The sequence below is a fragment of the Lupinus angustifolius genome, chromosome LG11, assembly GCF_001865875.1.
Source record: "Lupinus angustifolius cultivar Tanjil chromosome LG11, LupAngTanjil_v1.0, whole genome shotgun sequence".
Classification (NCBI taxonomy): domain Eukaryota; kingdom Viridiplantae; phylum Streptophyta; class Magnoliopsida; order Fabales; family Fabaceae; genus Lupinus; species Lupinus angustifolius.
Window position 1 is genome coordinate 7697028 of NC_032019.1, and position 25728 is coordinate 7722755.

A 25728-nucleotide genomic window follows, 5' to 3' on the forward strand; every position below is an offset into this window, starting at 1 on the left:
TATATATATATATATCTTACAAATCTACAAATCCTCTTATACTATAAGAAAAGTAATACAATGATTTTGCTTATTAATAATTAGTTTACAAATGATATATGTTATATTTTTGTAGCATAGGGGGATTTAGTAAGAGGATATCATCACTCATATATGAAATAGTTTGACATGGTTGAGGTGATATAGTTTAGCACCAATGCAACAAACAGTATGGGATAATAGAGTATGGGATAATAGAGTAGGGAATTAGGAAAAGCAATGGTATTGGTACCTAGTACCCACCAAATGATTGTTACCTACATCTCTATCAACATAAAAGTATCATCATGTGGTTTTGAATATTACAGTGTCCTAGGTTTTGTAAAGTGCCCAATTGAAAATTTCTACACTGACTCACTTCACTGAGCAAAAGCCTTCAACACATAAGGGATGGTGTAGTTCTCAGTTTTCTAACCATTCTGCAACATTTTGGTAAACAAGTTTAATGGTGTTGGTAAACAAGTTTAATGGTGTTGGTAAAGTTTTCAAACCATTCCCCAAAGATCAAGGCAAAATTGATCTCATATGAATTAGTGGATAATAGATTCTACCTAAGCATGAATTTGTGATATGTTCTATTTACCATTTTGGATGATTCTATTAGCATTCCTAATTGTGTGTCTATATTTTTGGTTATCCAATCATAACTTGTCTTCTTACCTTTCATAAAATTATTAGTGATTAACAAGGACTATGGGTAGATAATTGAAAGTGATACTAATCCTTATAACCATACCTATAAGTTAATAAGTTAGCTACCCATAAGGAACTCACAATTTTGTTCAAGTAGTTCACCAATCAAGCTCAATAGTTATTAGTTGCCCTGAAATTGGAACTACAGATAGAACTGCTCACTGGAAGCATTGATACAACATACTAGCATCAAGAAAGCACAAGTTTAATCATCAGATTTCCTTGAAGTTTTCTTGTAAGTCATGCAGTGCCATGATAATCTCGGTTGTTTTTTCTACTCCGAGTTTGTTTAAGGCATGCATTGATGGTTTAGAACTATTTGCTTAATCTAATATTTTCCTCTTTTACTTTGTTTAAATCACTTTCTACTATTAGTTTAAAGCATAATTACATGGTTTGCGGTACCCAGTTTCACTCGGTTCGTCACTTTCACATTATTATTACAAATGTTATTTTATAATGAACACAATATGTGACACGTTGAATTCGATACGCGGTACATAGGCTAAATGAGAGAATCATGTAACTATAAGTCATGTCCCATTAAAAAGTTAGAAAAAAAATGAGAGGTGAGAGCGAGAGGAGTGGCAAAAGCCTTATCTAATGTTTGGATAGGGAATATTAAAATTGTTATTAACAAACCTAAGTTCAGCAGAGATGGGAGGCCTTTAACTAAGTTGAATTCAGAGAAGAACATCAACCAGTCTAATCTGAAATTCAGGCATAAACAACATATAACAAAGATCCATACCAGTGTTCAAAGGGAAGCCTCTTGGAAGGATATTCTCCTAAATGGCAGGGGGTAGGGTCATAGATGGATATTTCAAATTGGACAGGGTTGGAATGTTTGTGGGGGAACTTAGAAACTGCGAGGATGGAAAAGATGTTACTAGAATGTTGGCTTCTCAAGGTCTACTCTCTATTCAAGGCATCCCTATGGGAAACAAGCTAGTACTCCTTAAAGGAGTAGAAGGGGTAGAGTTTCAAGACTATGCTTGGTGCAAATCTCTGTTTAAAGAGATTAGAAGATGGTCACCTGAAGAATTAGCCAAGGAGAGGGTGGCCTAGGTGAGATGCTCTGGAATACCTGTGCAAGTTTGGTCAGAGGAGTTCTTCAAGCTGATTACAGGCTCTGTTGGTCAATTCATTAAGGTGAGTGAAGGAACAAAGCGTATGGATAGAATTGATGTACGCTTTGTCCTTCTGAAAACCGAATTCCAGAGTAGAATCGATTCGGTTCTCAAAGTTAAGGTGGGGGAGTTCTTGTGGGATATTAGAGTGGTGGAAATAGACCGAGCATTTGATGATTCGAATGGGTTGAACACATCAAGGATTGATGACAGGGATGGTGATTCTGACTTAGTGGATTCGGAGGACGGTGAGTCTTAGCTAGAGGTGAACTCAGGATGGGGAGAAGAGGTTGGTTCAGAGGATGAAGATGATGACGTAGGCATCCATCTAACTAGAGCCCACGAGGCTAAAAAAGCTGGCAAGGAGAGAGATGATAGTGATATCTCTCCTCAAACATTGCGATCTAACACTATGAAGGAAGGGGATGACCGTTTTTTCGTGGGAATGGAAAGGGCTACTGTGCAGAGAAAGGAAATTATTTTGTTGAGTAATAACCTTAAAGTAAGAAAGGACATTGATGTTGGGAAATGACAAACTTGGCCAGTGCTTTTACAAGAGGCTTTTCCTATGGAAGAAGAAGAATGGATATGTTTAGCTTTGGAGGAGGCTAAGGAGAATGAGGGTTTTTTATTTGATGTTGGGCCTACGGTTCAGAACCGACCTGATGCTCCAATAGTTAATGAGGATCATACTTTGCTTATTTCAAACTGTAAGATGGGCCTTCAACCTGAAGCCCATACGGAATGCATGATTAAAAATGATAAGGCTAACAATTCCTTTATTCACACGGCTAGCCATAGTAAAAATGACAAATCCATTGGCAATTCATTTAATGTCATTCAATCCAACGTTGCAGTTAGCATGGAGAATTGCACTAGTCAAACATTGGACAACCCCATTATTTATTTGAAGAGAAAAATTGGAGGGTTTGAAAATGGGTCTTCATCAAAACATAATAAGAAACATGACGTGGCTCCAAATTCAAGTGAAGTTCTTGGAAATGCTTTAGGGAGGTAAATGTTTCTAAACTTCACAAAGGTAGAAAAAACCATTTATTTTACTCTTTCAACCTCTTTATATGTTGAGCAAAGGGTGTAAAGGTGCAAATAAAAGTATTCAGAAGGTGGGTAGACAAAAGAAAAAAGTTATATAAAATCAGTAGAAGACAGAGGGAGCAAACTAAGTGAAGTTCATTGTGTGAGTAATAATCTGAATTATGCAGTGATGAATCTTGAGGAGGGGGAATTGGACCCAACTACTATAAATTCCATTAGTGATTCTCAAGTTAGAAATGCAAACCTCCTTCATTTCAAAGAGGAGGACTTGGTGGTGGAAAAATTTTGGGAAACAGGTAAGAAGATATGGGTGACTTTTAATGGTGATGAAAATGTCATGTTGGACAAATTAGAATGTTGGAGGTCAAAGATAAGGTTGGCTTTGTTAAAGCCAATCGAAGGGAGTCGGGGGATGATCCATGAATTGTGCATATATGAATGTTAGGGGGTTGGGGAGTAGGCTTAAAAGAAGATTGTTAAAAAGCCTAGTAGGTAGTAATGATATTCATTTTTTGGGTATTCAAGAAACAAAATGGGAGAATTGTGATCCAAAATGTTGTTACGGGTTATGGGGTAATTTTGAGTGTGAGTGGAATTTTATTCCATCCATCGGCGTGGGATCTTGAGCATTTGGGATAAATCTAAGTTTTCAAGATTGAGTACTTATAAGGGAGTTGGTTTTCTTATCATCCAAGGCATGTGGCTTCCCGAACAAGTTACTTGTTCTATTGTTAATATTTATTCCCCTTGCAACCTGACCTAAAAAAGAGTGCTTTTGGAGGAGTTGAGTGTGTTGAAGCATGATTTATTCGGGGGTCTTTGGTGTTTCCTTGGCGATTTCAATGTTGTTCGTAGTGCTTATGAGCGAAGAGGCAAAGCATGTGTGAGTTGTACAAGAGAGATGTATCTCTTTAATGAATGGATTAGAGAGATGGAGTTGTTGGATCTTCCTTTGAACGGAAGAAGCTTCACTTGGTACCAACCAGGAGGGAGAGTTATGAGTAGACTTGACAGATTTCTTTTATCTCCATATTGGCTTCTTCTTTGGTCAGAAGTAACCCAGTGGGCTTTTAATAGAGATTTTTCTGATCATTGTCCTATTGTACTGAAATATAGAAAGAAGTCTAGAACTCCTATCCTATTCATATTTAATTGTTGGTTTAAGCACCCTGATTTCATGGATGCAGTTAAGAGAGCTTGGATGGAGACTCAGATAACGGGTTGGCCTACTTTTGTTGTTAAAGAGAAGTTGAAACGTTTGAAGTTGAAGTTGAAAGTTTGGAATAGAGATTCTTTTGGTTGCTTGGATAACAAATTGGCTGATATTTCTAAGGCTATTTTTAGCATTGATTGTGATGGTGAACTAGCTGACTTGGAGATGGATCAGATTTTGTTGCGGAAGAAACTTTTTGCAGAGTGGTGGAGTGTTGCTAACATGAAGGAGAGTCTTCTGTTGAAAAAATCTATAAACATGTGGCTAAAGGAGGGTGATGTTAATACTAGTTATTTTCATGCTTGTATTAACAATAGGCGCAAAAAGAAACAAATTGAAGGGGTTTGGATTGAGGGAGTGTGGTGTGCTGAAGATAAGGAAATTTCTGAAGGGGTCACTAACCATTTTAAATCTTTGTTTCATTATGATCAAAGATCCAATCCTACAATTGATGGTGTGGATTTCTCTACTCTTTCGGAATCCCAAATTTTCGAGTTGGATGGTACCGTTTCGGAGGAGGAGTTAAAAGATGCAGTGTGGAATTGTGCTAGTGAAAAGTGTCCGGGCCCATATGGTTTCAACTTTAAGTTTTACCAGGAATTTTGGGATCTTCTCAAAAATGATTTGGGTTGTTTTGTAAATGATTTCCACAAGAATGGTAAGCTTCCGAAGGGGTTGAATTCTTCTTTTATTGCTTTGATTTTAAAGATCAAGAATCCAGCAAGATTCAAGATTTCAGACCGATCTCTCTAGTGGGTTCATTGTACAAGATTATTGCTAAAATTTTGGCAGGAAGATTGAAGAAAGTAGTGGGCTCTTTAATTTATGCTTCCCAATCTGCTTTTCTCCAGGAGTAATATTCTTGATGCGACAGTGGTGATTAACGAGGTTATTCACTCAGCAAATAAGGATATGAGTGGTTGTCTTCTTTTCAAGGTGGACTTTGAAAAGGCGTATGATTCTGTTAGTTGGGAATTCCTTGATTATATGCTTGGTCGATTTGGTTTTTCTAGTAGATGGAGGATGTAGATTAACGTTTGTTTGGTTTCAACGTTGATGTCGGTTCTAGTTAATGATCCTCCTTCAGAGCAATTTTCGGTGTCTAAAGGTATTGGACAAGGTGATCCTATGGCACCTTTTTTTTTTTCCTTCTGGTGGCGGAAGGTTTTGCAGGCTTGGTGAAAAAAGCTAGATCTAGCGGGCTATTTAAGGGGTACAAAGTGGAAAGATTTGGTATTGAGATTATCGACCTTCAGTTTGCAGATGATACCATTCTCGTTTGCACTCTGAGAGAGAATAACATTTGGTGTGTGAAGAGTATCCTCAGATGTTTTGAGATGGTTTCTGGGTTGAAGGTCAATTTCAATAAAAGTTCTTTGATTGGCATTAATTTGGCAAATTGTCTTCTTTCTGTTGCACTACTTTTTTGTCGTGTAAAATTGGTTCTATTCCCTTTCTCTACCTTGGAATTCCAGTAAGAGCTAATCCAAGTAGATACTCGACATGACAAAATGTTATTAAGAAAGTGGCTTCTAGATTCGCTGGTTAGAAATGCAAACATATTTTGTTTGGTGGAAGAGTGGTGCTTATTAATTCAATGCTCACAAATATGCCTACATACATGTTATCTTTGTTCAAGGCTCCGAAGAAGGTTATCTCAAAATTGGTTTATCTTCAGAGAAATTTTCTCCGGAGTAACAAGAGTGGAGCTAGAGGTATTCTGTGGGTCGCTTGGACCGAGATGTGTAAGCCTAAAAAGCTTGGTTTTTTGGGTGTTAAGGATATTTCGAGGTTTAATGATGCACTTCTAGGAAAATGAAAATGGAGAAGACTAGTAGACAATGATGCTTTGTGGGTTAGAGTGATTGACTCTAAGTATGGAGCTTAGGGGTTTTTTAACACCATTCCTTCAGCATCGAGGTGGTGGAGGGATTTGGTTAAAATTGGGTCGCCCTTGGGTGATGGGTCTACTTGGTTAGAGGCTAATATCTGGAAGGAAATTGGAGATGGATTACATACTAGATTTTGGCAGGATGTTTGGTTTGGTCCGCCAAAGCTTAAAGATACTTTCCTGAGATTGCTTATGCTTGCTTTGGAGAAGGATGCTAATGTGGCAGATTGTGAGGCTTGGACAAATGGGGAGCGGTCTTGGCACATTCACTAGAGGAGACGCCTTTTTGATTGGGAGGAAGATATTGTGAGAAGCCTTTATATTCTTATTCGAAATCATTCTTGCACAGTTGGTGTTGGCGATCAATGGAGATGGAATCTTGATAAATTAGGTTTCTATGTGGTGAGAACTGCTTACTTGGAACAATTGAATTCAGTTGCAATGGAATCAGGTAATATCATTCATTTATGTTGGATTAATTGTGCACCTTCAAAAGTTTGTTGTTTAATGTGGAAAATTCTTAAAGGAAGGATAGCTACTAGAATAGAGCTTTATAAGAAAAATATTATTGGGGCGGATGATTTGAAGTGCGTTCTATGTCTTATGCATGATGAACATATTGAGCACCTGTTCTTACTTTGTACCTTTGTCACCAATGTGTGGACTGGTTTTTATTCTTGGCTTCATCTACAATATAGTGCACCGAATTCGATTGTGGAAGCACTTCAGTTTCATGCTTCTCTCTATAAAATTAGTAAAGGGAAATCTTTGTGGAGAATGTTGTGGTTTTCTATGATGTGGTCCATTTGGAGTATGAGGAATGATATTATTTTTAGAGGGGAAAAAACTAGTTTTATTAATATTATGAATTTGATCCAAATTAGATTTTGGGTGTGACTCTCAAAAAATATAGGATCGTCTTCTTACACCTTTGCTCAATGGTGTACCAATCCTTATAATTATATTGTTATTATAAGTTATAATCCGGTTGGCATCCCTTGTTCCCGTTTTTAATACATTTCCTTATAAAAAAAAAGTCATGTCCCATTTTCGTATTTACATATAATCTAGTGGTTGCACCATACTTTTTGTTGCTGAACTTATCAATAAATGTTGGCACCAAATATTATGAGTGATTCTATGCTATCTTTGGCTTCTTGAACAATGGCTGTATAGAAAGTACTTTATATCAATTTTCCTACATCACATCCAAAATTACCAGGAATTCAATGATAATCCTTGGTTTCTTTTATGTCATAATAATGGCTCTTTAACATGTAATCAGCTACATGCTGGTGCATTAAAGCTCTTGAGGCTTACATAAACTATTGAATCAGGCACCACATGGATTGGAGAAGATAGACTAACCAACTTCGGTTTCATGTCAGGAATGTCCAGCGACTCGGTCAGCAGTAATGGAGTTCCATTCAACAACACAACATCACTTTGAATGTTTCCATCTTTTGGTGTCAAATGGTACTCTTCCCTTGTTTGTGCATCCATTGATATACTTTTTGCTTCTGTGGGTAGGTTCATATTCATGTCATTGACAAGTGATACATTGAAAGAAGTGGAATTCGACATGTTTATGAGGAGCACAGTGATACCAGGCTGAAATGAAATGAAATGAAATTTTAACACATGTTGTTAAAGGTCCTTTCCTTCTTATCAATAATTCCAACAGGGGAAAAAATTAGAAGATGAATAAGCTTACCCTTTTCTTAGAACAATGAGCATATGTGCGCAAATATGGAGACCCTTCATGAGAGACCGAAAGCACATTACTTCCCATAAGCCGATGCCACAAAAGCGCCCTGTTCGAAACATTTAGTTAGAAAAGCATTGAACTTGTTAAACTTGCATAGATGTAACTATGTATATAAGAGACTCACCCATAATAATCAGGGTTAGGAATGAAAGATGTGGTGTTTAGCAAAGCATAGTTTCCTCCAATTAGAGTTTGTCTACAATAAACCCTGTGGTTGAAGGTTGATGCCATGCCTAGTTGGTCCAAGTACCTAGTAATTGATAAGAAAGTTCATTGACATGTCAATAATAATCTTGAAAAGGTAAGAAAAATACATGAAGGGAAAGAGTTAAACTCAATGGAATATTAGACTTACCAAAAACCATTAACAAACGTATGTGACACATCTTTTCCACCACTGTTATAGGCTCCACCAGATTCCCCAACCCATGCCCCTGCCCATGGTGTGTAAGTCTTAACTGTTTCTGAGACAGATTCGAAAAGTTGTGCAGATTGGCTCAAGTAAAATGGATCTTGAACCTTTTTGATAAGATCTTTATCAACACCTGCACTTATATGATACTTTTCTTAGAAACCAAGCAACAACTCATAAACGCAAGCAACAAAAGGAAAGTTGATACATACCAGCACCAAGGTTGTAAATGTGATGTGTCACTCCATCAAGCACACCAGGTCCTGTGTTTTGTAAGAAGCTACTAAACCATTCCTTCCCAAAGAATCCACCAGGGCCTACCACCCTTGGCCTTGTGGATGCATTCGGGTATATTCGATTAACTTCACTTCTGAGCCTCTTCATGTCAATAGCATATTGACTGCTAGATACTTTGGCAGCTATCCCTTGATCACATAACTCATTTCCTTCATAAGATTAAATTAAAACATCGTAAACCCGAGTTTCGCGAGTTAAAATCAAATGAGTGGATATTTCAATCAAAACATCATTATCAAAGGTTTTAGGTACCTAATTCATATGAATCTATTTTGTATCCTTTTGAAGCTGTGTACTCCATGAGACTTGCAGCATTTGTATGGTTCCAGTTTCCAAGCCATTCCTTCTTGTCCTTGCCGGAATTATTCTTTCCAGCGAGGGCATTCAACCCAAAAGTCAGTTTCACTCTGCAACATTAGATAAGAAAGTGATATAATAGATGCTAACATAGTAACATTAACATACATAGTCATTCAGAGAAAAATGATAAGAATTTAATACCCAGTTTTATTGAACAAGTCATTTATTTCATCCCATCTCTTCCTGGGAAGGCATCCTTCACTAAATCCAAACAAACCACCATTTTTCTTTCTCATTTCGGGGCATTCTTTTTGTTCGCCGAATTGGTAAACAATCTGATCTTGTAGTGAACCTCCTAATCTGATTCTCAAAGTATTAAATGCTGCCAAAATTTTGCAGGGAATTAGATCTTCAAATTATAAGTAATAGCTAATGCAGCAACTCTTAACCACTTTTTTCTGCTATTCAACTCTACATACAATACGTGAAGTGGAGGCATGAAACATTGATGCATCATCATAGAATCTTAACATGTTTTATGTTTCATGCCCCAAGGACTTAAATATTGTACGTAGAGTAGAATAACACTGATAAAATCTTTAGAGCATTTGAAAGAATCTTAAGAGCATACAACTTACCCTTAAGAGCATTAGATAGAATAGTGTTGTTTAAGTCCTGCAAAGGTTGAAAAAACATAAGATGTGGTTATTTATATATCTTTTTTCATGAATAAATTAGGTAAGATAGAAACATGCATAACACATAATCATACATAAGATGATTGAGATTTAAAACAAAAGATAAATACCAAATTAAGGATTCCTGCTTGTCCCCAAGGACATTGGTTGTAGTCACACTTATTACTAGGCCACCAATCTAAAGTTGCACATATAAAGTTTTCATCAGTGTTAGCAATACTTGTCACACTCTTCACACTAAGCTTTACATTTTCTGCTGAAGAAAGTGAAAATAATAATGATAAAAGAAGAATACAAGAGAAAAATGCTTTGGTATACATCATTGGAAATTGGTAAAGAGAATAGGAAATAGTGTACATATGTTTCTGGGGTCTATGCACTTCTTAGGTCATTTATATAGATAATATTTGTATATTATGACAATATTATTACAGATATGTTTTCATGATTTCGTCTATATAGACAATTTGAATGCCTGTAATATTGTTTATCTTAATTCCATATCTTGTATTAATCCATCTATAATCCTTTCATGATTTGTTCTATTTATTTATAGATGAGAATGTCTTTCAAATTGAGATCTTCTATCATATTTTCCGATGTCTAATCTATTATTACTAATAGGATTTTGACAAATATGTATCAAATAAATATTAAATTAAAAGTATTACATATTATAGTATTTGATTAGTTGGGAATAGAGAAATAAAGTTATATTGGCATAGATTTATGTTCATGTTTTTGCTATACAAAAATTGTCCTTCACTTTGCACTTAAAGTATTTGATTTTTTAAGTTATATATAATCACGATCTAATATTTAGTTTATCCAAGTTTATCATTAGGAGTTAATGAGGTTGTATTTGTTCAAATATTATTATTACTTCCAATAATATAAACTTGACCAATATGATTAGATACAGATTGGTCCCATAATTGGTTTGAAATTAAAATAATTCAGAAACTAAAAAACATAAAGAAACATGACTTTGTTTTAAAATATTCAGAAAATTGAAAAAAGCACATATAAAAATTGCTGTCACACAAGGAAAAATATGTTCTATAGAAACGAGTTTGATGAGGACCTCTTGGGGGGCCACATACTTGGCATGGATGGAACATGCCTGGGTCAACATACAGAAACTCTATTTGAAGCACAATTTGTAGTAAAACAATATTATGACTTTTTTTGGGTGAAATAGTACAAGGCTGTTTTTTAATCATGACATTCCTTTGACTTGCATTATGTGGAATCAAGTATGCCATTCCATTTCTCTTCAGGATCATGTTTTTTAGGTTTCATTGAATCATGCTCCCCTCTTTTAATGGGTTTTAAAAGAAGTGTATTAGGCAAGCCTTAATTGATATAAATTAATTTTAAATTCATACTTTAAGAAATTAATATTTTTTCTGTACATAACTTATACTTTAGTTTGTTTCCATTTTCTTTTTAAAAAACAACCATTTTCATGTGCAATTAATTGATTGTTTGGTTTGACTTTCTAAAAAAATTGTTTCTTGAAAAAACATTTAGTTGAAAAATCAAATTATTAGCTTCCAGGAAAGGGTGATTACCATTTTGTAATTTATTTGATAAATCATCCCTTTATATTTTATAAAATTATCATGTGTCTTAATTTATTTTTCCTTAACTGTGTACTTTTCATCTTTCTCATGTATTTGCAGTTTGATCGTCCTTTTCTTTTTAAATTTTTATATGGGGAGATCCACTTAGTAAGTTTTTCAAACTTACTCCTCATTCTAGCCATTAATTCTATGGAAATCAAATAGTTTGAATTATAAGTAGATTTAAACTATTAAATATTCATATAATTGATGACTAGGATGGAGTAAATGAATCCACACTCTTTTTATATATCAGTTTCTCTACAAACACATTCACAAAAACATGTAGGTGATGTTAGTCCTTAAATTAAAAATGTCAATTTTTAATTTTCTCATAGAATTGATGATTGAAAAGCTTATCAATTCTACATGAATAAATTAAGAGAACAAGCATATGCAAGCAATAGCCTAATAGCTTCAAGTCTAGCAACAGGAGCAAAGTTTTCATCAAAGTCAATACCTTCTTCCTGATTGTATCCTTGGGCTACTAGTCTAGCTTTGTTTCTAACAATAATACCATTTTCATCAGATTTGTTTCTAAAAACCCAACGGGTTCCTATAACATGCCTATTCTTAGGTCTAGGAACAAGTTCTCATACCTCATTTCTTTCAAACTGGTTTAATTCTTCTTGCATAGCAAGAATCCAGTGCTCATCTTTGATTGCATCATCAATCTTAGATGGTTCAATTTGAGAGACATCCTAAATTTTAAAAAACAACCATTTTCATGTGCAATTGATTGTTTGGTTTGACTTTCTAAAAAAATTGTTTCTTGAAAAAACATTTAGTTGAAAAATCAAATTATTAGCTTCCAAGAAAGGGTGATTACCATTTTGTAATTTATTTGATAAATCATCCCTTTATATTTTATAAAATTATCATGTGTCTTAATTTATTTCTCCCTAACTGTGTACCTTTCATCTTTCTCATGTATTTGCAGTTTGATCGTCCTTTTCTTTTTAAATTTTTATATGGGGAGATCCACTTAGTAAGTTTTTCAAACTTACTCTTCATTCTAGCCATTAATTCTATGGAAATCAAATAGTTTGAATTATAAGTAGATTTAAACCATTAAATATTCATATAATTGATGACTAGGATGGAGTAAATGAATCCCCACTCTTTTTATATATCAGTTTCTCTACAAACACATTCACAAAAACATGTAGGTGATGTTAGTCCTTAAATTAAAAATGTCAATTTTTAATTTTCTCATAGAATTGATGATTGAAAAGCTTATCAATTCTACATGAATTATTTATTTAACTAGTGAATAATTTTTTGATGGATGCAATTATTGTTTTTTTATCCTCTCCTTCAGTTATCAATTAATCATAACTTTTCAACAATGACACTCTTTGGCTTGGGAACTTGATCTTGCCCAATAGAGGCTTGCTCGGTAGACATAGATACAATATGGAAATCAAAATTATATAGATAAAAAAATTTAGTTCTAACTAAATACTAATTTTTTTCTTCAATTTATTTCCTCAATAACTACCTATCCAATTATTAACCAACAATAGAGAAAGCACTACATCGGATTGAGAAATTGGATGGTAGTTGTGTGAAGCATAAGGTGTTTTGATGTTGGAACTAGAAAGTGTGGCATGTTTCACTTCCCTTCTCTGTCAGGTATCAACACAAAGATAATAGTTTTCCTAGATCCTGATGGTTGGAAATGGGTATGGCCTCTTAACCTTTTTGCTTTTATGAGATTTTTATTATGTGCTTTAAGACTTTAACCTCATCACCAACAAACTTGGCTGATATAGTCTTAAAGTGCTTGTTGATGAATTGATAAGTGGATTATGTAATGTGTAGTAAGAGTAGAAAAACAAGTTAACATGATATAGATTATTGTATAACTATGAGGAATTGCATGCAGATAAACTAATGATTTATGTAAGCATCAAACTGGAAGATATGAGTAAATTTTACTTTGATGTGTGTTTCAAATTTCTTGATCTTGTTTTCTCCAAAAAAGGAAATGGAAACTGATATTGTTACTTGTTCACATTAGATTTCTCCAATTATGTTAAAATTTGGAAGCTGCAACTTATTTTATTTTTCCTTTTGTTTCATTTATTACTTCATGCAGGCATTTGTTGATAATGTTGATTTTCTGAAGGAATTAGAGTGACAAAAGACACATCTTCACTAGTAGTCTAACCATTTTGTTGGTGAAATCTTATTCCATGATGTCAAATCTACACTCTACAAGCAACTCATCCAATCTTTCTCAGCATGGAAAAGAAAAGAAAAGTATAAGCAATTTATTTACAGCAATCCAATGTAAACCATTTTTTTATGTTACTTTGTCACAGCAATTCAACATATGCTGGATCCCCTCTTGCCAGAACTGTTTATCTCCTTTACTTCCACATTCAAATTCTATTATCCTGTCTGCTGTTTTTATTCCAAAATATGCCTTCTTTTCACTACTATGTTCCTTCCCTTTCCCCTTTTGAATTTTAATAATGTTGTTAAAGTTAAATAGAACTAATTGATTCAAATAAGTAGTAGCCAAAGTAACAAAAATAATTAACAAATCACACAGATAAAACAAACGAAACAAGCCTTTTGATAAGTGACATTGCATTGTTAACCTTGATCAGTGCGCGATACTAATTTCTCTATAAACGAAACTAAACCACAAATTGTTGAGAAACTCAGATAAAAACAAACATACACAAACATACACAACCTCAGATAAAAACAAACATACACTAATAGAAACAAAATGTTTATGATATAGATCTATCATTAAAGGAAATAAACTGAAACATATATATATTATGTAGAAGGAAATAAATTGAAGGAATGAATGAACAAAGAACACAATGTAAGTGAGAGAGAACTTAAAATACAACAAGGGTTGAAGAGAGAGAACTTAAAATACAACAAGGGTTGAAGAGAGAGAAACGAATATACCTATGCTTGAAGGCTTTAGAAAAGGGAATGAGAAAGTAAATTAGGTTTTAGATAAGGGAATGACAAAGATTCAAAGAAATGAGGTAAATGGGTTAGGGATTTTAGTTTTAGGGGAAAGAAGAATTTTAGTTCTAGTAGGTTTTAGGTTTTGCCATGAGGTACTAAAGTTTCATAATAAGTAAACATGTATTAAGCATTTACCATCAGATTCAAATAATTGAAATTTGTGAACCGAGTCCAACTAACTCGGTTTCAGAAAAAATAACTCAACTCACTTATTCAATCCAAACAGTTAATTATAATTTGAATTTGCTTCAGATTCAATGGTTTAATTTGTTAATTGGATAAGGTATCTCATTCAACAAATTTGTTAATCAGATATATAAAATAAGTTGTCTCATTCGACAATTAAAATCATATCATGTGTCATATTTAAACGTTTTTTACAAAAATATTTTGAAAAATTATAAGTGATAAAATATTTTAATTGACATATATCATGATTTTAATGACCAAACGAAATAAGATATTTTTGTAGGAAAACTCTTTAATATAGAAGACTTTAATTAGTGGGAGAGACTTTATATACTTAAAGATACATATTAAAGATGATAAACATTATCATCACATATAGCCAAGATCTTTCATGTCAAATCATCAAGAAAGTATACAAAATACTAGAGTGGAAGTGTACCTTAATATATTCATAGAGAATATGGTTTATGAATTTTATGTTATCCTCCATCATGTATCCATCAACTCCATGTCTTTTGTCGTTGTATGTAAATGCATGTTCATGGTAGAACATGTAGGTTCTTTGATCTTCCAATTGTAGACTACCCTTAGTCTTTGGTTCCTCTTCCAATGGGATGAAGAGAATAGAGTTGATTTTTGTTGTGTCTACAATTGGGGATCATAACCTCTATTTATAATACATGCATTCCCTTTCATGAAGGGTGATGCCTTTTGAATTTTCTTATTTCTTATTTTTGTCCGTCATAAAAAAGAAATAAGACTTTAGGTATCTACACAATGATTTTCACGACAATTATGTCTATAGCTATATATCTTACTTGAATTAGATCACTTTAATTTGACTACTTAAAATAATGACCTTAAACACATTCAAACATCACACGTGTGACCCAAAATTCCTTACAATCTCTCACAAGTCACATATGTAATTTTACAAATTGTGTTAGACTTTATGAGCTCAAAAATATGTCATTATAATCCTTAGACATATCCTTATCTCGTCCATTAATTATATTAATATATAGAACCAAAGAAGTTTTTGTTATATGAATCATAACTAAACTCAAACAATGATCACTAATATTAACACAACTAAATGACATTAGATCAATAATGAAATGTGTAGCATGAAAAGCACATGATTGTGATCTATACATGTCGATTTTTAACTTGTCCTCCTTTACTTTAATGAGACCCATAAATAAATTTCAGAGTGAAACTGAACCATAAACCTTATTTTACATAAAAATATATTCATATCCATAAACATAAATATGTCTATATAAAGAGAACACCCAAATACAAACTCCCACTGAACCAAAATATTCTCAAGTGATATAATACTCATATGAGCAATGTACTTGTGAAAGACCTTATATGATAAACCTTTAGTGAGCAGATGTGCAACTTGGAGTTTGTGTCAATATGCTCTATAGACATTTGACCACTCTGAAATGTTTCCTTAGACGATATATAGCAATGCTATCATTTTGTCACAATATAACTTTAATGGTCTTTCGATATATCTAAATCAAAAGCCAAATGACAATTGCATAGTCATATCTCATAATTAGATGTCTCATAATAAGCCATAAAAATGACTACCATAATAGATGAAGTTGTAAGTGTATACTTAGCATTTTCCAAAATAGGTCCTCATCCACCTAATTGGCAGATATAACTTTACATAGATTTTCAACTGTATTGACATCTAACAAGACTAAATAATCATATCTAATGATCTCTAACTGAATCACTTTATGTTGTGAGAACATAATTTCTTTGTTCTTTGTAAGTACTTTATAACCTAATTGGTTACATTCCAATTATTTGTCACTGAATTACTTAAATATATGCATTCTAACAAAGTACACAATATCCTGATGCATAACTTTATATATACATTAGACTCACTTAGCCAACTAATAAGGAATCTACTATATATCTTTAAGTTTAAAAAAATCATTCCTAAAACATTGCATCCATGAATGTTCCTGGAATTGCATACCAAATGAATATAAGACTCATACATTCGAGAACAAACACAATGTTCTCTCCTTAATTCTTAGTGCAATTTAGGAAGACAATAGAATAGATATGTGCATACATTATAAAAGCAAAGAAGTCAATAGAATAAAGAACAAAATAAATTACAATCATTGTGTAATTAAACTCACAACCAACTTTGACCCTTAAATTCAAATATTGGTGGGGCACATCACAAGTTACCTAGTACAACTTTAATATTCAGTCTTTGGACAAAAATATTAACTTGCAAGTGCTACACTCAATGTAGTAATCAAATATTGATAATCATTCATGTCAAACAATAAGCCTTTCTTTGGACCGATTTACTATTTACATGAAAAACTATATGATTATCACATATTTATTACCACAAGTATGTTTATAATTTTGGCTAAATAATAATCTTCATTTGGGCCGCTTACTATTCGCATAAAATGCAAACATATATTTATGATACTCTTGTTATAATGGTTAAACATTGATTACAATGCTTGTCAAATAATAAATTATTCTTTGGACTGACTTATCATTCACATATACAATCTTATAATTATCACATGTGTATATAATCCGGTCAAATAATAGTCTTCCTTTGGGTCGATTAATATTCGTATGGATAATATACACACTAATATTTGACAATTATTATGAACAATCTACACAAGAGATGTTACTTTCATAACTTCTTACTTAATAGGTTCACTTAAAATGTTAAACCATTTTATAGTTCAAAAGATAATCATTTACTTGAATTTGAGTGAATATTTTATCCAAAATATATCATTTACATCCAACATATAAATATATATTTTGGACCAACAACCATACTCCATTGGTAACGTAGTGGCAAGCTTCATTTGCAGCCAACTAGGGTGTAACAACCACCACTCCAACTAGGGTGTTGGTTGAATGAATGAAATAGCATAATGGATTAATTTCATAGATTCACACCCAACCGAAGTACTCAACAGACAGAACTCTTTCCACTTTATCCAACCATGAATCATTGCATGGGTTGACATAAAATGTTTATTTTTCACACCAGTAAGGCACACTATAGAATTAAATTTGCAATCAGTGGACTGATGTTGAACCGGAAACCAGACACAACAATAAATCACCAACTGTTATAAAAACATTTGGGAAGTAAATTCCAAAATAGGGGACATGGTTGGTGTAGAACATGCAACCCCAATTCTTTTAAGAGTACGTCCCAAACAATGCACCCAACGACCAACAGCTGTGAAGTTTTGGCAACCAAAATATTTTATTATGTTCTAGAAATTGTTTCTATAGAGTATAGACAAAGCACAAATTGGCTGTAGTTTATGTAAATGGGCTTCGAACTTGAAGTAATTAACTTAATGACACAACCTCAAACAACACAACCAACCATAAACTCAATAAATTATACTTGTAAAGTAATAGAATTATGCACTTAGTTAGTGTCAAGCCTCAGACCAAAACTTATTTAGAGAATATATTATATTAATTGCCTTGTCATAATGTTACATCCATTTGACCACTCATAACCTGGTTCGGTTCCAATTCATCACTATCCAATTTGTAATATATATTATTATTTTTTTGAAGTGTAATAAAGAAAAACTGAAATTATGCAAAATATGAACTGTGGTAAGAATTGACCGGGAAAAAACATAAATGTTTGTTTCATAGTTCTTTCAGTCCAGTCCTCATTTGCACTGAAACAAGACATCTTCGATACAAATTGGAGAAGAAAAAGCTGTAAACTCGAACAGATACATTAGCTACTTCTTGGGTACATTAGTTCTCATGGCATTGTTCTAGCTCGTGTTGCTACAATTACCAGTTCGAATGTCAACCTTCTCTTCAGGAAAGGACAAATTAACCAATAATATGATTAATCACATTATGGAACTCTATGATTCAAGAGTTTAATTAAGCTAACCCAAACTATTTTTTCCCTTTAGTTTTCACTTTCAGCGCTTTGAAATGTAAATTGACAAGGAAGCCACAAAATAGGAGGCCAACAAAAAATTGATCTGAAGTCACACTAATATTTCTGAAATAGGAGGATATAGCATTACAACTAATATTTCACATTACTACAATGACAAAACGAAAACTATTTTCTACAAGTGTAAAACCATAATCATTGAGCACAATAAATTTTCACCATGTAAAACTTCTACTTCATACCAGTGTTGTGAAACCCGAGCCGGACATCAAACCGGTAGAGGTCCCATATTAGGTTTAACCGGTTTAAACGGTTAAAACGTCGGGTCTAACCGGGTGATTTCATACATAAATAATAATTTTTATTAATTTTTATTTATAAATATATAGTTATATATAAATGTAAAACTTTATATAATTAATAATTATGTATAATTATATTGAAATAATACTTCTTTATCTTTTTTTGGACCGTAGTAAAACAAAATATTAGAACATTGTCCTATTTTTTTTATTTTTAAGTGAACCGTCCGGTTTACTTCCCGGGTTAATCCGGTTTAACCAGGTTTAACACGGTCGGACCGGGTTTTTTCCGGTTCAAAGCGGTTCAACTCTCATTCGGTTAAAACGGCAAATCAGAGCCGTTTTCAAGTCCAGTCAGCGGTCAGACCGGTCGGACCGTCCGGTTCTAACAACACTGCTTCATACAATAGTTAATCACCCACTTCAGGTGCAAAAAAACAAAACAAAACTACAATTGCTAAAAAATAAAGTTCCTCTCAACATGTTCAACTCAAAGTTGATATGAACATTGCTTACTAAAGAAAAAAGAACCATGGTGCTGTAAAAACCTTAAAAATAACAGAAATTACCAAGATTTAGAACAAACAATCCTTCACATGTACTGAATATGCAGAGGTTGGAGCTGTTGATGTGAGGCTACGTCTCAAGTAGTTATTTCTCTTATCAGCCTCTGGATTGTAGGGTATGCAAAATACAGTATGAGGAATGATGGGATAGCAAAAAGAATAGTGACTAGCAAGTAAATGAGTAAAATAACAGCACTGCAGGGAACCACAAAAAAGGCAATCAGAAGGAAAATGATGACCAATGGAAACTTCGATGTAAAGTGAAGGAAGAAATCAAGAGATTTATGAAGGGAAAAATGGTGTCTCGCACCATCACTGCCACCAGCATCACTGTTAGATCCCCATGATCCAGAGTGGCTTGTTGAAGCCCTTCTAAGGTTGCAAGTAGTAGCTTGACTTCCCAGAAGGTTGCTCTTGGGAGACCAAATTTGTTGGCTATCCACACAAGTGGAAACAACCTTTTGTCTATCACCATTTCGGCTTTCAACCATCCAAAGAAGGAAGAAGTTCTTGCAAGGATATTTAAGATTTCCTTTATAAACCAACCGGAATGATAATAAATGGCACCATGGACAAGAAATGAAGAACGGAACTTTGACTTGTTGAGTAGGAAATTTCAGCACAGACCACTGAAGTCCTAGGACACAATTTTTACAGAGTGTGTGGCCACACCATAAGACATAAGGCACATTCTCAACTATGTTGAAAGATTCCCAACATATCGGGCATTCCAGCACTTCATCTCTGCTGCCATTAGAGCACATGTCATCATCTGAGCCTTCTGCACAAGTTTGACTTAGGTCTCCAGAGCTTCTTTTCCTAATGCTTGACAAGGCATTTGATGCAAAATTCCACATCATGGACGATGAACAAGTTTGCAATGCAAAGGTAGCAATCAATGAAACATTAGTACACAAGCCACTGCCAAACAAGGAAACACTCTTCCATGAAACTCAACCATTACTCTTCCCCTGTTAACTATCGAACAAATTCAATCTCAATAAAAACCTGCAAGAAAATCAACCCTTGATTTTCATACGACAGCTTAAAAATTACAATTAAGGAGATCTTATGATTTTATTTTACATGCAAAAATACAAACTAACATATTTTCAAACACTGGTAGTGTATATATAAACTTATGAATAGTACATATAACAGCAAAAAATATTAAGCATAATCTAACATCCAAAACAATTAGACACATTTATAGAACCACGGGATTCTGTACCAAAATTGAAAGGTCGCAAATTTCTGATTTCTAAAGGCATCATTACTGGGGATGCTGATGCAGTATTTGGCAACAAGGTTTTCAATGAGGATCCTCTCGTGAATCGGAAGAGCTATTTTCCGAATCATGTTCTGAATCGAATCATGAATTGTAATTCGTAAGATACATTATCAATAGTTAAAAATAATATAAAATATATTTTTAATTAAAGGAACAACAAATATTAGCATTTTAACATCAAATAACACATTATGTAACCAAAAAACCAAAACTTCAAAAATAAATTAACAAGTCAACATATATCAAAAAGACCATTAGGGAACCAACATTCCATATTTAAACTAATTAAGAAGCTTGGAATGAGAAGGGCAAATTTCCCTCTACCCCCATTTAAAAATTCGAAAAAATGAGGACAAACAATATATTTTTATAAATCAGGTTGTGTCTGGCCTGACTCATTTCCTACGCAACCCAGTCTCAACTTAAGGAAGCATGTGAAACAAACCCGAGATTCCCTTCTCCAGAACCGGGTTGTGCATGGCCCAACCCATTTCAGAGGGTGGTCCGAAGTTTTGTGAATCACACAGACTGTTTCTGAATTGCAATTCACGATTTCAACTTTGATACATACGATTTGAGCACGATACATGTGTGAAACCGATACATCAAACAGTCTGTATCGGCAGCTCATTAATATGTGAAGAATCAAGAGTCAAATAGTATGATTCAACTGATTCTAACTCCACTGTTTGGAAGTACTATATCTGGCATTTCTAAGAAGCATAATCTGTATGAAACCATATGATTAAAATTATTCTGGAAAAACTTTGCTTTCGTTAACCACAGAAAAATACTGCAAAACCATTACCCTACCAGTTCACCACAGTCTTTAAATTACATGTTAGGTTTTCATTTCAATAGCCAACTTACCATTTTCAATTCACATACGCACAATGAGCAAAATCCCCATGGTTGATTAACACAATAGCTTACAACTCATAATTAGTCAGAAAAATCGATCTCATTTCTAACATATATCAAAGGATTAAAATAAAACAATGAAATAGCACTATAACTGTTTCTACCAACATCAATCACAACACATATTACATAATATCGATGTCAACGGATATTCGAATTAAATTAACTGAATCTATAGGTATAAACGGAAATTGAGAGAACAATATCTCACCTTCAACGTTAAGTGTATGATTAGGGAGGGGAATGGAATGTGATTTACGAGATGAATCAGAAAATTGAACGAATCTGAAAATGAGAGAGAAAGAGAATATCGATTGAGGAAGATCGCGCTCTTTCTCTTTCTCTATATATTCCTCTTGTTGTTGCGAATGACATGAACTAGATGAAGAATGAAGGAGCAGGGGATTATATACTAAGACAAGAACAGATGAAACGACGTCGTCAAAAGGGATGTTTGTTAATTCAGTTTCGCGTTGAGGTTGTCTAAACAGAATTTCAGAGCACAACACGGTCAATTCTCCCTTTTATTCGGATTTTTATTATTTCTCATTGTTAAGAGAAAACAAAAAACTAATATACTTTTCATTTAAAAACACATGGCCACATGCAACGCAAAAAACTTGAATATGGTTTCAATTAGTTTTTTCTAACATAATTTTTAAGGACACTTTAGTATTTTTTAGACACTATTGTGATTGGAATGAGATTTTTATAACCAAATCTGTGTTAATTTCTTCCCTTCAAAAATCAAATGTGTTTGCATAATTTTTTTAATCAATTTGGAGTTTTACTTCTATTTTATTTAAGCTATTAATGAATGTTAGTCCACTTAATAAGGATTTATGCACGAGTAATGTTTACAAAGGAAATGGAAATGCATATTTCTTCCTCAGTTATAAGGTGGGACTGAAGTATAAATTTCATAGAGTCATGAGAGTGAAACATGTTTTTCTCATAAAAATTTTAGACTTAACTCACTTCAACTTTTATAAATCACAAGATATTGCATATTCAAAAATGACTTATATTTTTCGCATATAAAAAAACAATGAAATTATAGAGTAATTATTCAATCTGACTTAAACCTCTCAAAAATCAATTTTTTTTGTTTTCCATAGGTATCATTGCACCGAAGGCAATCTTATCCGAGCCGGGAACATCTATAGGTATGTTGGCCTAACTCTCCCAGCAGGTATTTTTTCCATCAACAAGACTCGAACCTGAGACCTTGCTTAAGGGGAATCAAGCATGTATCACTTGAACCAACACTAGTTGATTCTCAAAAATCAATTTAACTATACAAAGTAATATGTGGATTTTAGGAGAAAAACAATTAAGTCAATCATGCATTTTAATTGGTTTATACATATAAATTAATAATTTTGTCAAAATTATCAACTCAAAATTGGAAAAACTTTCTTTTGGTAAAAAATTAAATTAATTTGCTTTTAAGTAATTACATTCAACATAGGCTCTTGAGTAAAGTCAAATTTATAAATTGTTGAAGTCCACCTCCCTTCCATAGTATATAGCTATTCAACTATTCAAGTTTAGAATGACATATTACAAATTTATGAAAATTAAAAACAAGCCAAATATAGCATATTTTCATCCTTATATTGAACATGATGATTGCTATGGGTAGAGCTGTCAAAACGGCTACCCGGACGGGTTTGGACTAACCCGCTTTTAATTCGGGCTAAGATGGGTCGGGCTAAAAAACACGGTTATATTTTATGTTTCTTAAATTGAGGCCCAAGCCTGCCCAAAGCGGGCTGCGGGTTGTGGCGGGCCTGCCCGGATTATTTATATTAAAAAAAATTAAATAACTTAAATTTTACAACCTATTTAGTATTTATACAATTGTGAGCCATTTGTTGAATCACCAAATCTTCATTTATCAACATAGAGTTCAAAAGACACTCTATAGTCCATATTTCCCCCAAATACAAAATTGATGTGGGGTAAGAAGAACCAGATATCAACTTTGTAATATTGTTAAATGGTCTCAGAAAGTCACATAATATTTCAGCTCTACTCCACTTATCTTCTGATGGACACCAAATATAATTTGTATCATGCAAACTAAAACTAGTAAATATACGTCGATAATTGATTGCACTTTCAAACATTATAAAAGTAAAGTTCCATATAGTGACACAATCATATCTCAACCCAATTAATATATCTATCCCACCAACCAATGCAACACAAGCAAAAAATTGTCTTGTTCTACTTTTACTAACCTTAATATATTTCACACTTTGTCTAATTTTTTGTAATGCCTCGCTAGCAACCTTCAAACCATCTTGAACAATGAGGTTCAAGATATGAGCACAACATCTTACATGAAAGAATTCTCCATTAAGCAACAAATTTTTTGACAATCTTAAATGTTCTTTGACATGGTTTTGCATATTGTCATTTGAGATAGCGTTATCCAAAGTGAGGGAAAAACCCTTTTTTTCAATTCCCCATTCTCTTAAAAATTCCATCACTTTCAATGCTAATTCTTTCTCGGTATGTGGAGGTTTCATGTGAGCAAACGCAAGAATCTTACTGTTTAATTTCCATTCAGTATCAACATAATGACCAGTCAAAGAAATGAATCCATGATTCGTGCATGCAGTCTAACAAACTGAAGTTAAACATACCCTACCAGGAATTTCCAGTAATTGTGATTTTAACTTTAATTTCTCAATATCATAAAATTTCATCACATCACTTTTAGCAGTATTTCTAGTAATAAATCGACAATCATCATTCAAATTTTTTTGGTATTTTCTAAATACCCTCCATTCAACAATATTAAATGGGAGACCATGTGAAATAATCAATTCAGATATCATCTCACGATTAACCTTATGATCAATTTTTCTCTTTTTCAACCCCCCTCCTCTACCATCGAGTAACATAACACCTATATCATTATTTTTAGCGGTCTTATTGCAATTGTCGACATAAGAGATTAAATGGGAAGTTCCATTCTTAGTTGAACAACTCAATAATTTTTTACACCCTAAACACCTAGCCTTTTCTTTTCCATCTACAATACCAGCTTTTTCAAAATATCTCCATGCATCTAAGGTTAAGGCCTTACCACTTTTTGGTTCTGGTTGAGAGGTTAGAGGTATACACTTTTTTAGTTCTGATTGAGAAGCATATTTGTACTCTCTTTCTCTTGTACATTTCCACTGGTATTTTGTGTAACTCTGACAGAGGTTTCTAATATCTCACAATCACCAACACTGGAATCCATAATATGAAAACCTGTAAAGATGAAGAAACATTCATCAATATAAATGAGAATGTAAAAATGGATATGAAAGCTATAAAAATGGGAATGAAACATTGCATAATACTACAAAATGGAATAGTGTCTAAAAGCTTAAAAATGCATAAACCCCAAATCATGAATAACTTGTATATATCAAACATCTAATAATGAAATCAAAAGAAGAAACCATTTTAGGTACCAATCAATAATTCTCATATGAAATTAGTATTATTTCTAGGTTGAACACAAGCTTCTTATATAAAATAGGAACATGAAAAGCAGTAGCGGATCTTGGTGCAACGTTTAGGAGGGGCAATAATATTTAATTAAGATTAATTTAGTAAAAAAATGTAAAGAAATATAATTAAGTTTCGAAATATCATGTTAATTCTAAATAACAATAATTAATAATTGAAGACATTAAAGAAAAATGTGTATTTATTTAAAGTGATGATATTCGTTCTTTTAAATATATCAATCTATCGATTATTGAATTATGAGTAAAATTTTAAGCTATTTTCTTTTCAATATAAATAATCATGTTGTCTACATGATTTTATTTGGTTGTCTTTGTTATGAAAATGATGTATGTGTAGCAGCTAAACATAAAAGGTAAGATAAAACGAATAACTCGATCATATAAATAATATGCTTTTATATTTCTTGTATTGTCAAAGTTAATCTTAATTCATAGATGATTGAGAGTTTTTTAGACAAGAATGACCAATAACATCAATGATAAAATATTGACATTGACATCTTAAGTCAATATTCTCTTATTCATTGAAATCTATAGGATATAATTTTTGCACAAAAATATATATACTATCAATATTAAATAATTTATAAAATTTGACAGGATCCTAGGACTTTTGATGTAAAGTTTGACAAACACAATATATGATTCTCGTAATCTATTTCATAAGAGTAAAATAATTATGAATATATTATTATAAACAATATCAATATCTATATATGTAAAAGAATTTGATCAAATATCTATGATTTTAAAAAGACCACACAAATTATACAAAGTATATATGTTGAAGAAAAAAAGTAAAAACTATAATTAAAATTTGAAAATAAAAATCCA

At 32.9% G+C, this 25728-nt stretch overlaps 2 protein-coding genes and 1 long non-coding RNA gene across 5 annotated transcripts; 1 reads left to right on the top strand and 2 right to left on the bottom strand.

Moving 5' to 3' along the window:
• On the bottom strand, window positions 7103–9835 carry LOC109359565 (heparanase-like protein 2). The gene is made up of 9 exons (XM_019604269.1): window positions 9608–9835; window positions 9438–9474; window positions 9001–9181; window positions 8752–8906; window positions 8415–8648; window positions 8146–8335; window positions 7915–8040; window positions 7737–7836; window positions 7103–7633 (listed from the first exon to the last, which is right to left on the bottom strand). Exons 1-9 carry the CDS (start codon window positions 9818–9820, stop codon window positions 7304–7306), a joined length of 1566 nt encoding a protein of 521 aa, XP_019459814.1. The 5' UTR covers window positions 9821–9835; the 3' UTR covers window positions 7103–7303.
• Window positions 12743–13530, top strand: LOC109360018. Its single transcript, XR_002109092.1, has 2 exons — window positions 12743–12807; window positions 13224–13530. It is a non-coding gene; the product is annotated as an uncharacterized LOC109360018 (long non-coding RNA).
• LOC109359110 lies at window positions 18991–21899 on the bottom strand. 3 transcript variants are annotated; one of them, XM_019603636.1, is made up of 2 exons: window positions 21618–21899; window positions 18991–20154 (listed from the first exon to the last, which is right to left on the bottom strand). In XM_019603636.1, exon 2 carries the CDS (start codon window positions 20004–20006, stop codon window positions 19224–19226), a length of 783 nt encoding a protein of 260 aa, XP_019459181.1. In that variant the 5' UTR covers window positions 20007–20154; window positions 21618–21899; the 3' UTR covers window positions 18991–19223. The 3 variants fall into 3 exon arrangements, with proteins under 3 accessions (XP_019459181.1, XP_019459180.1, XP_019459182.1); XM_019603635.1 differs by having other exon boundaries at window positions 21570–21899; XM_019603637.1 differs by lacking the exon at window positions 21618–21899 and adding an exon at window positions 20883–21549.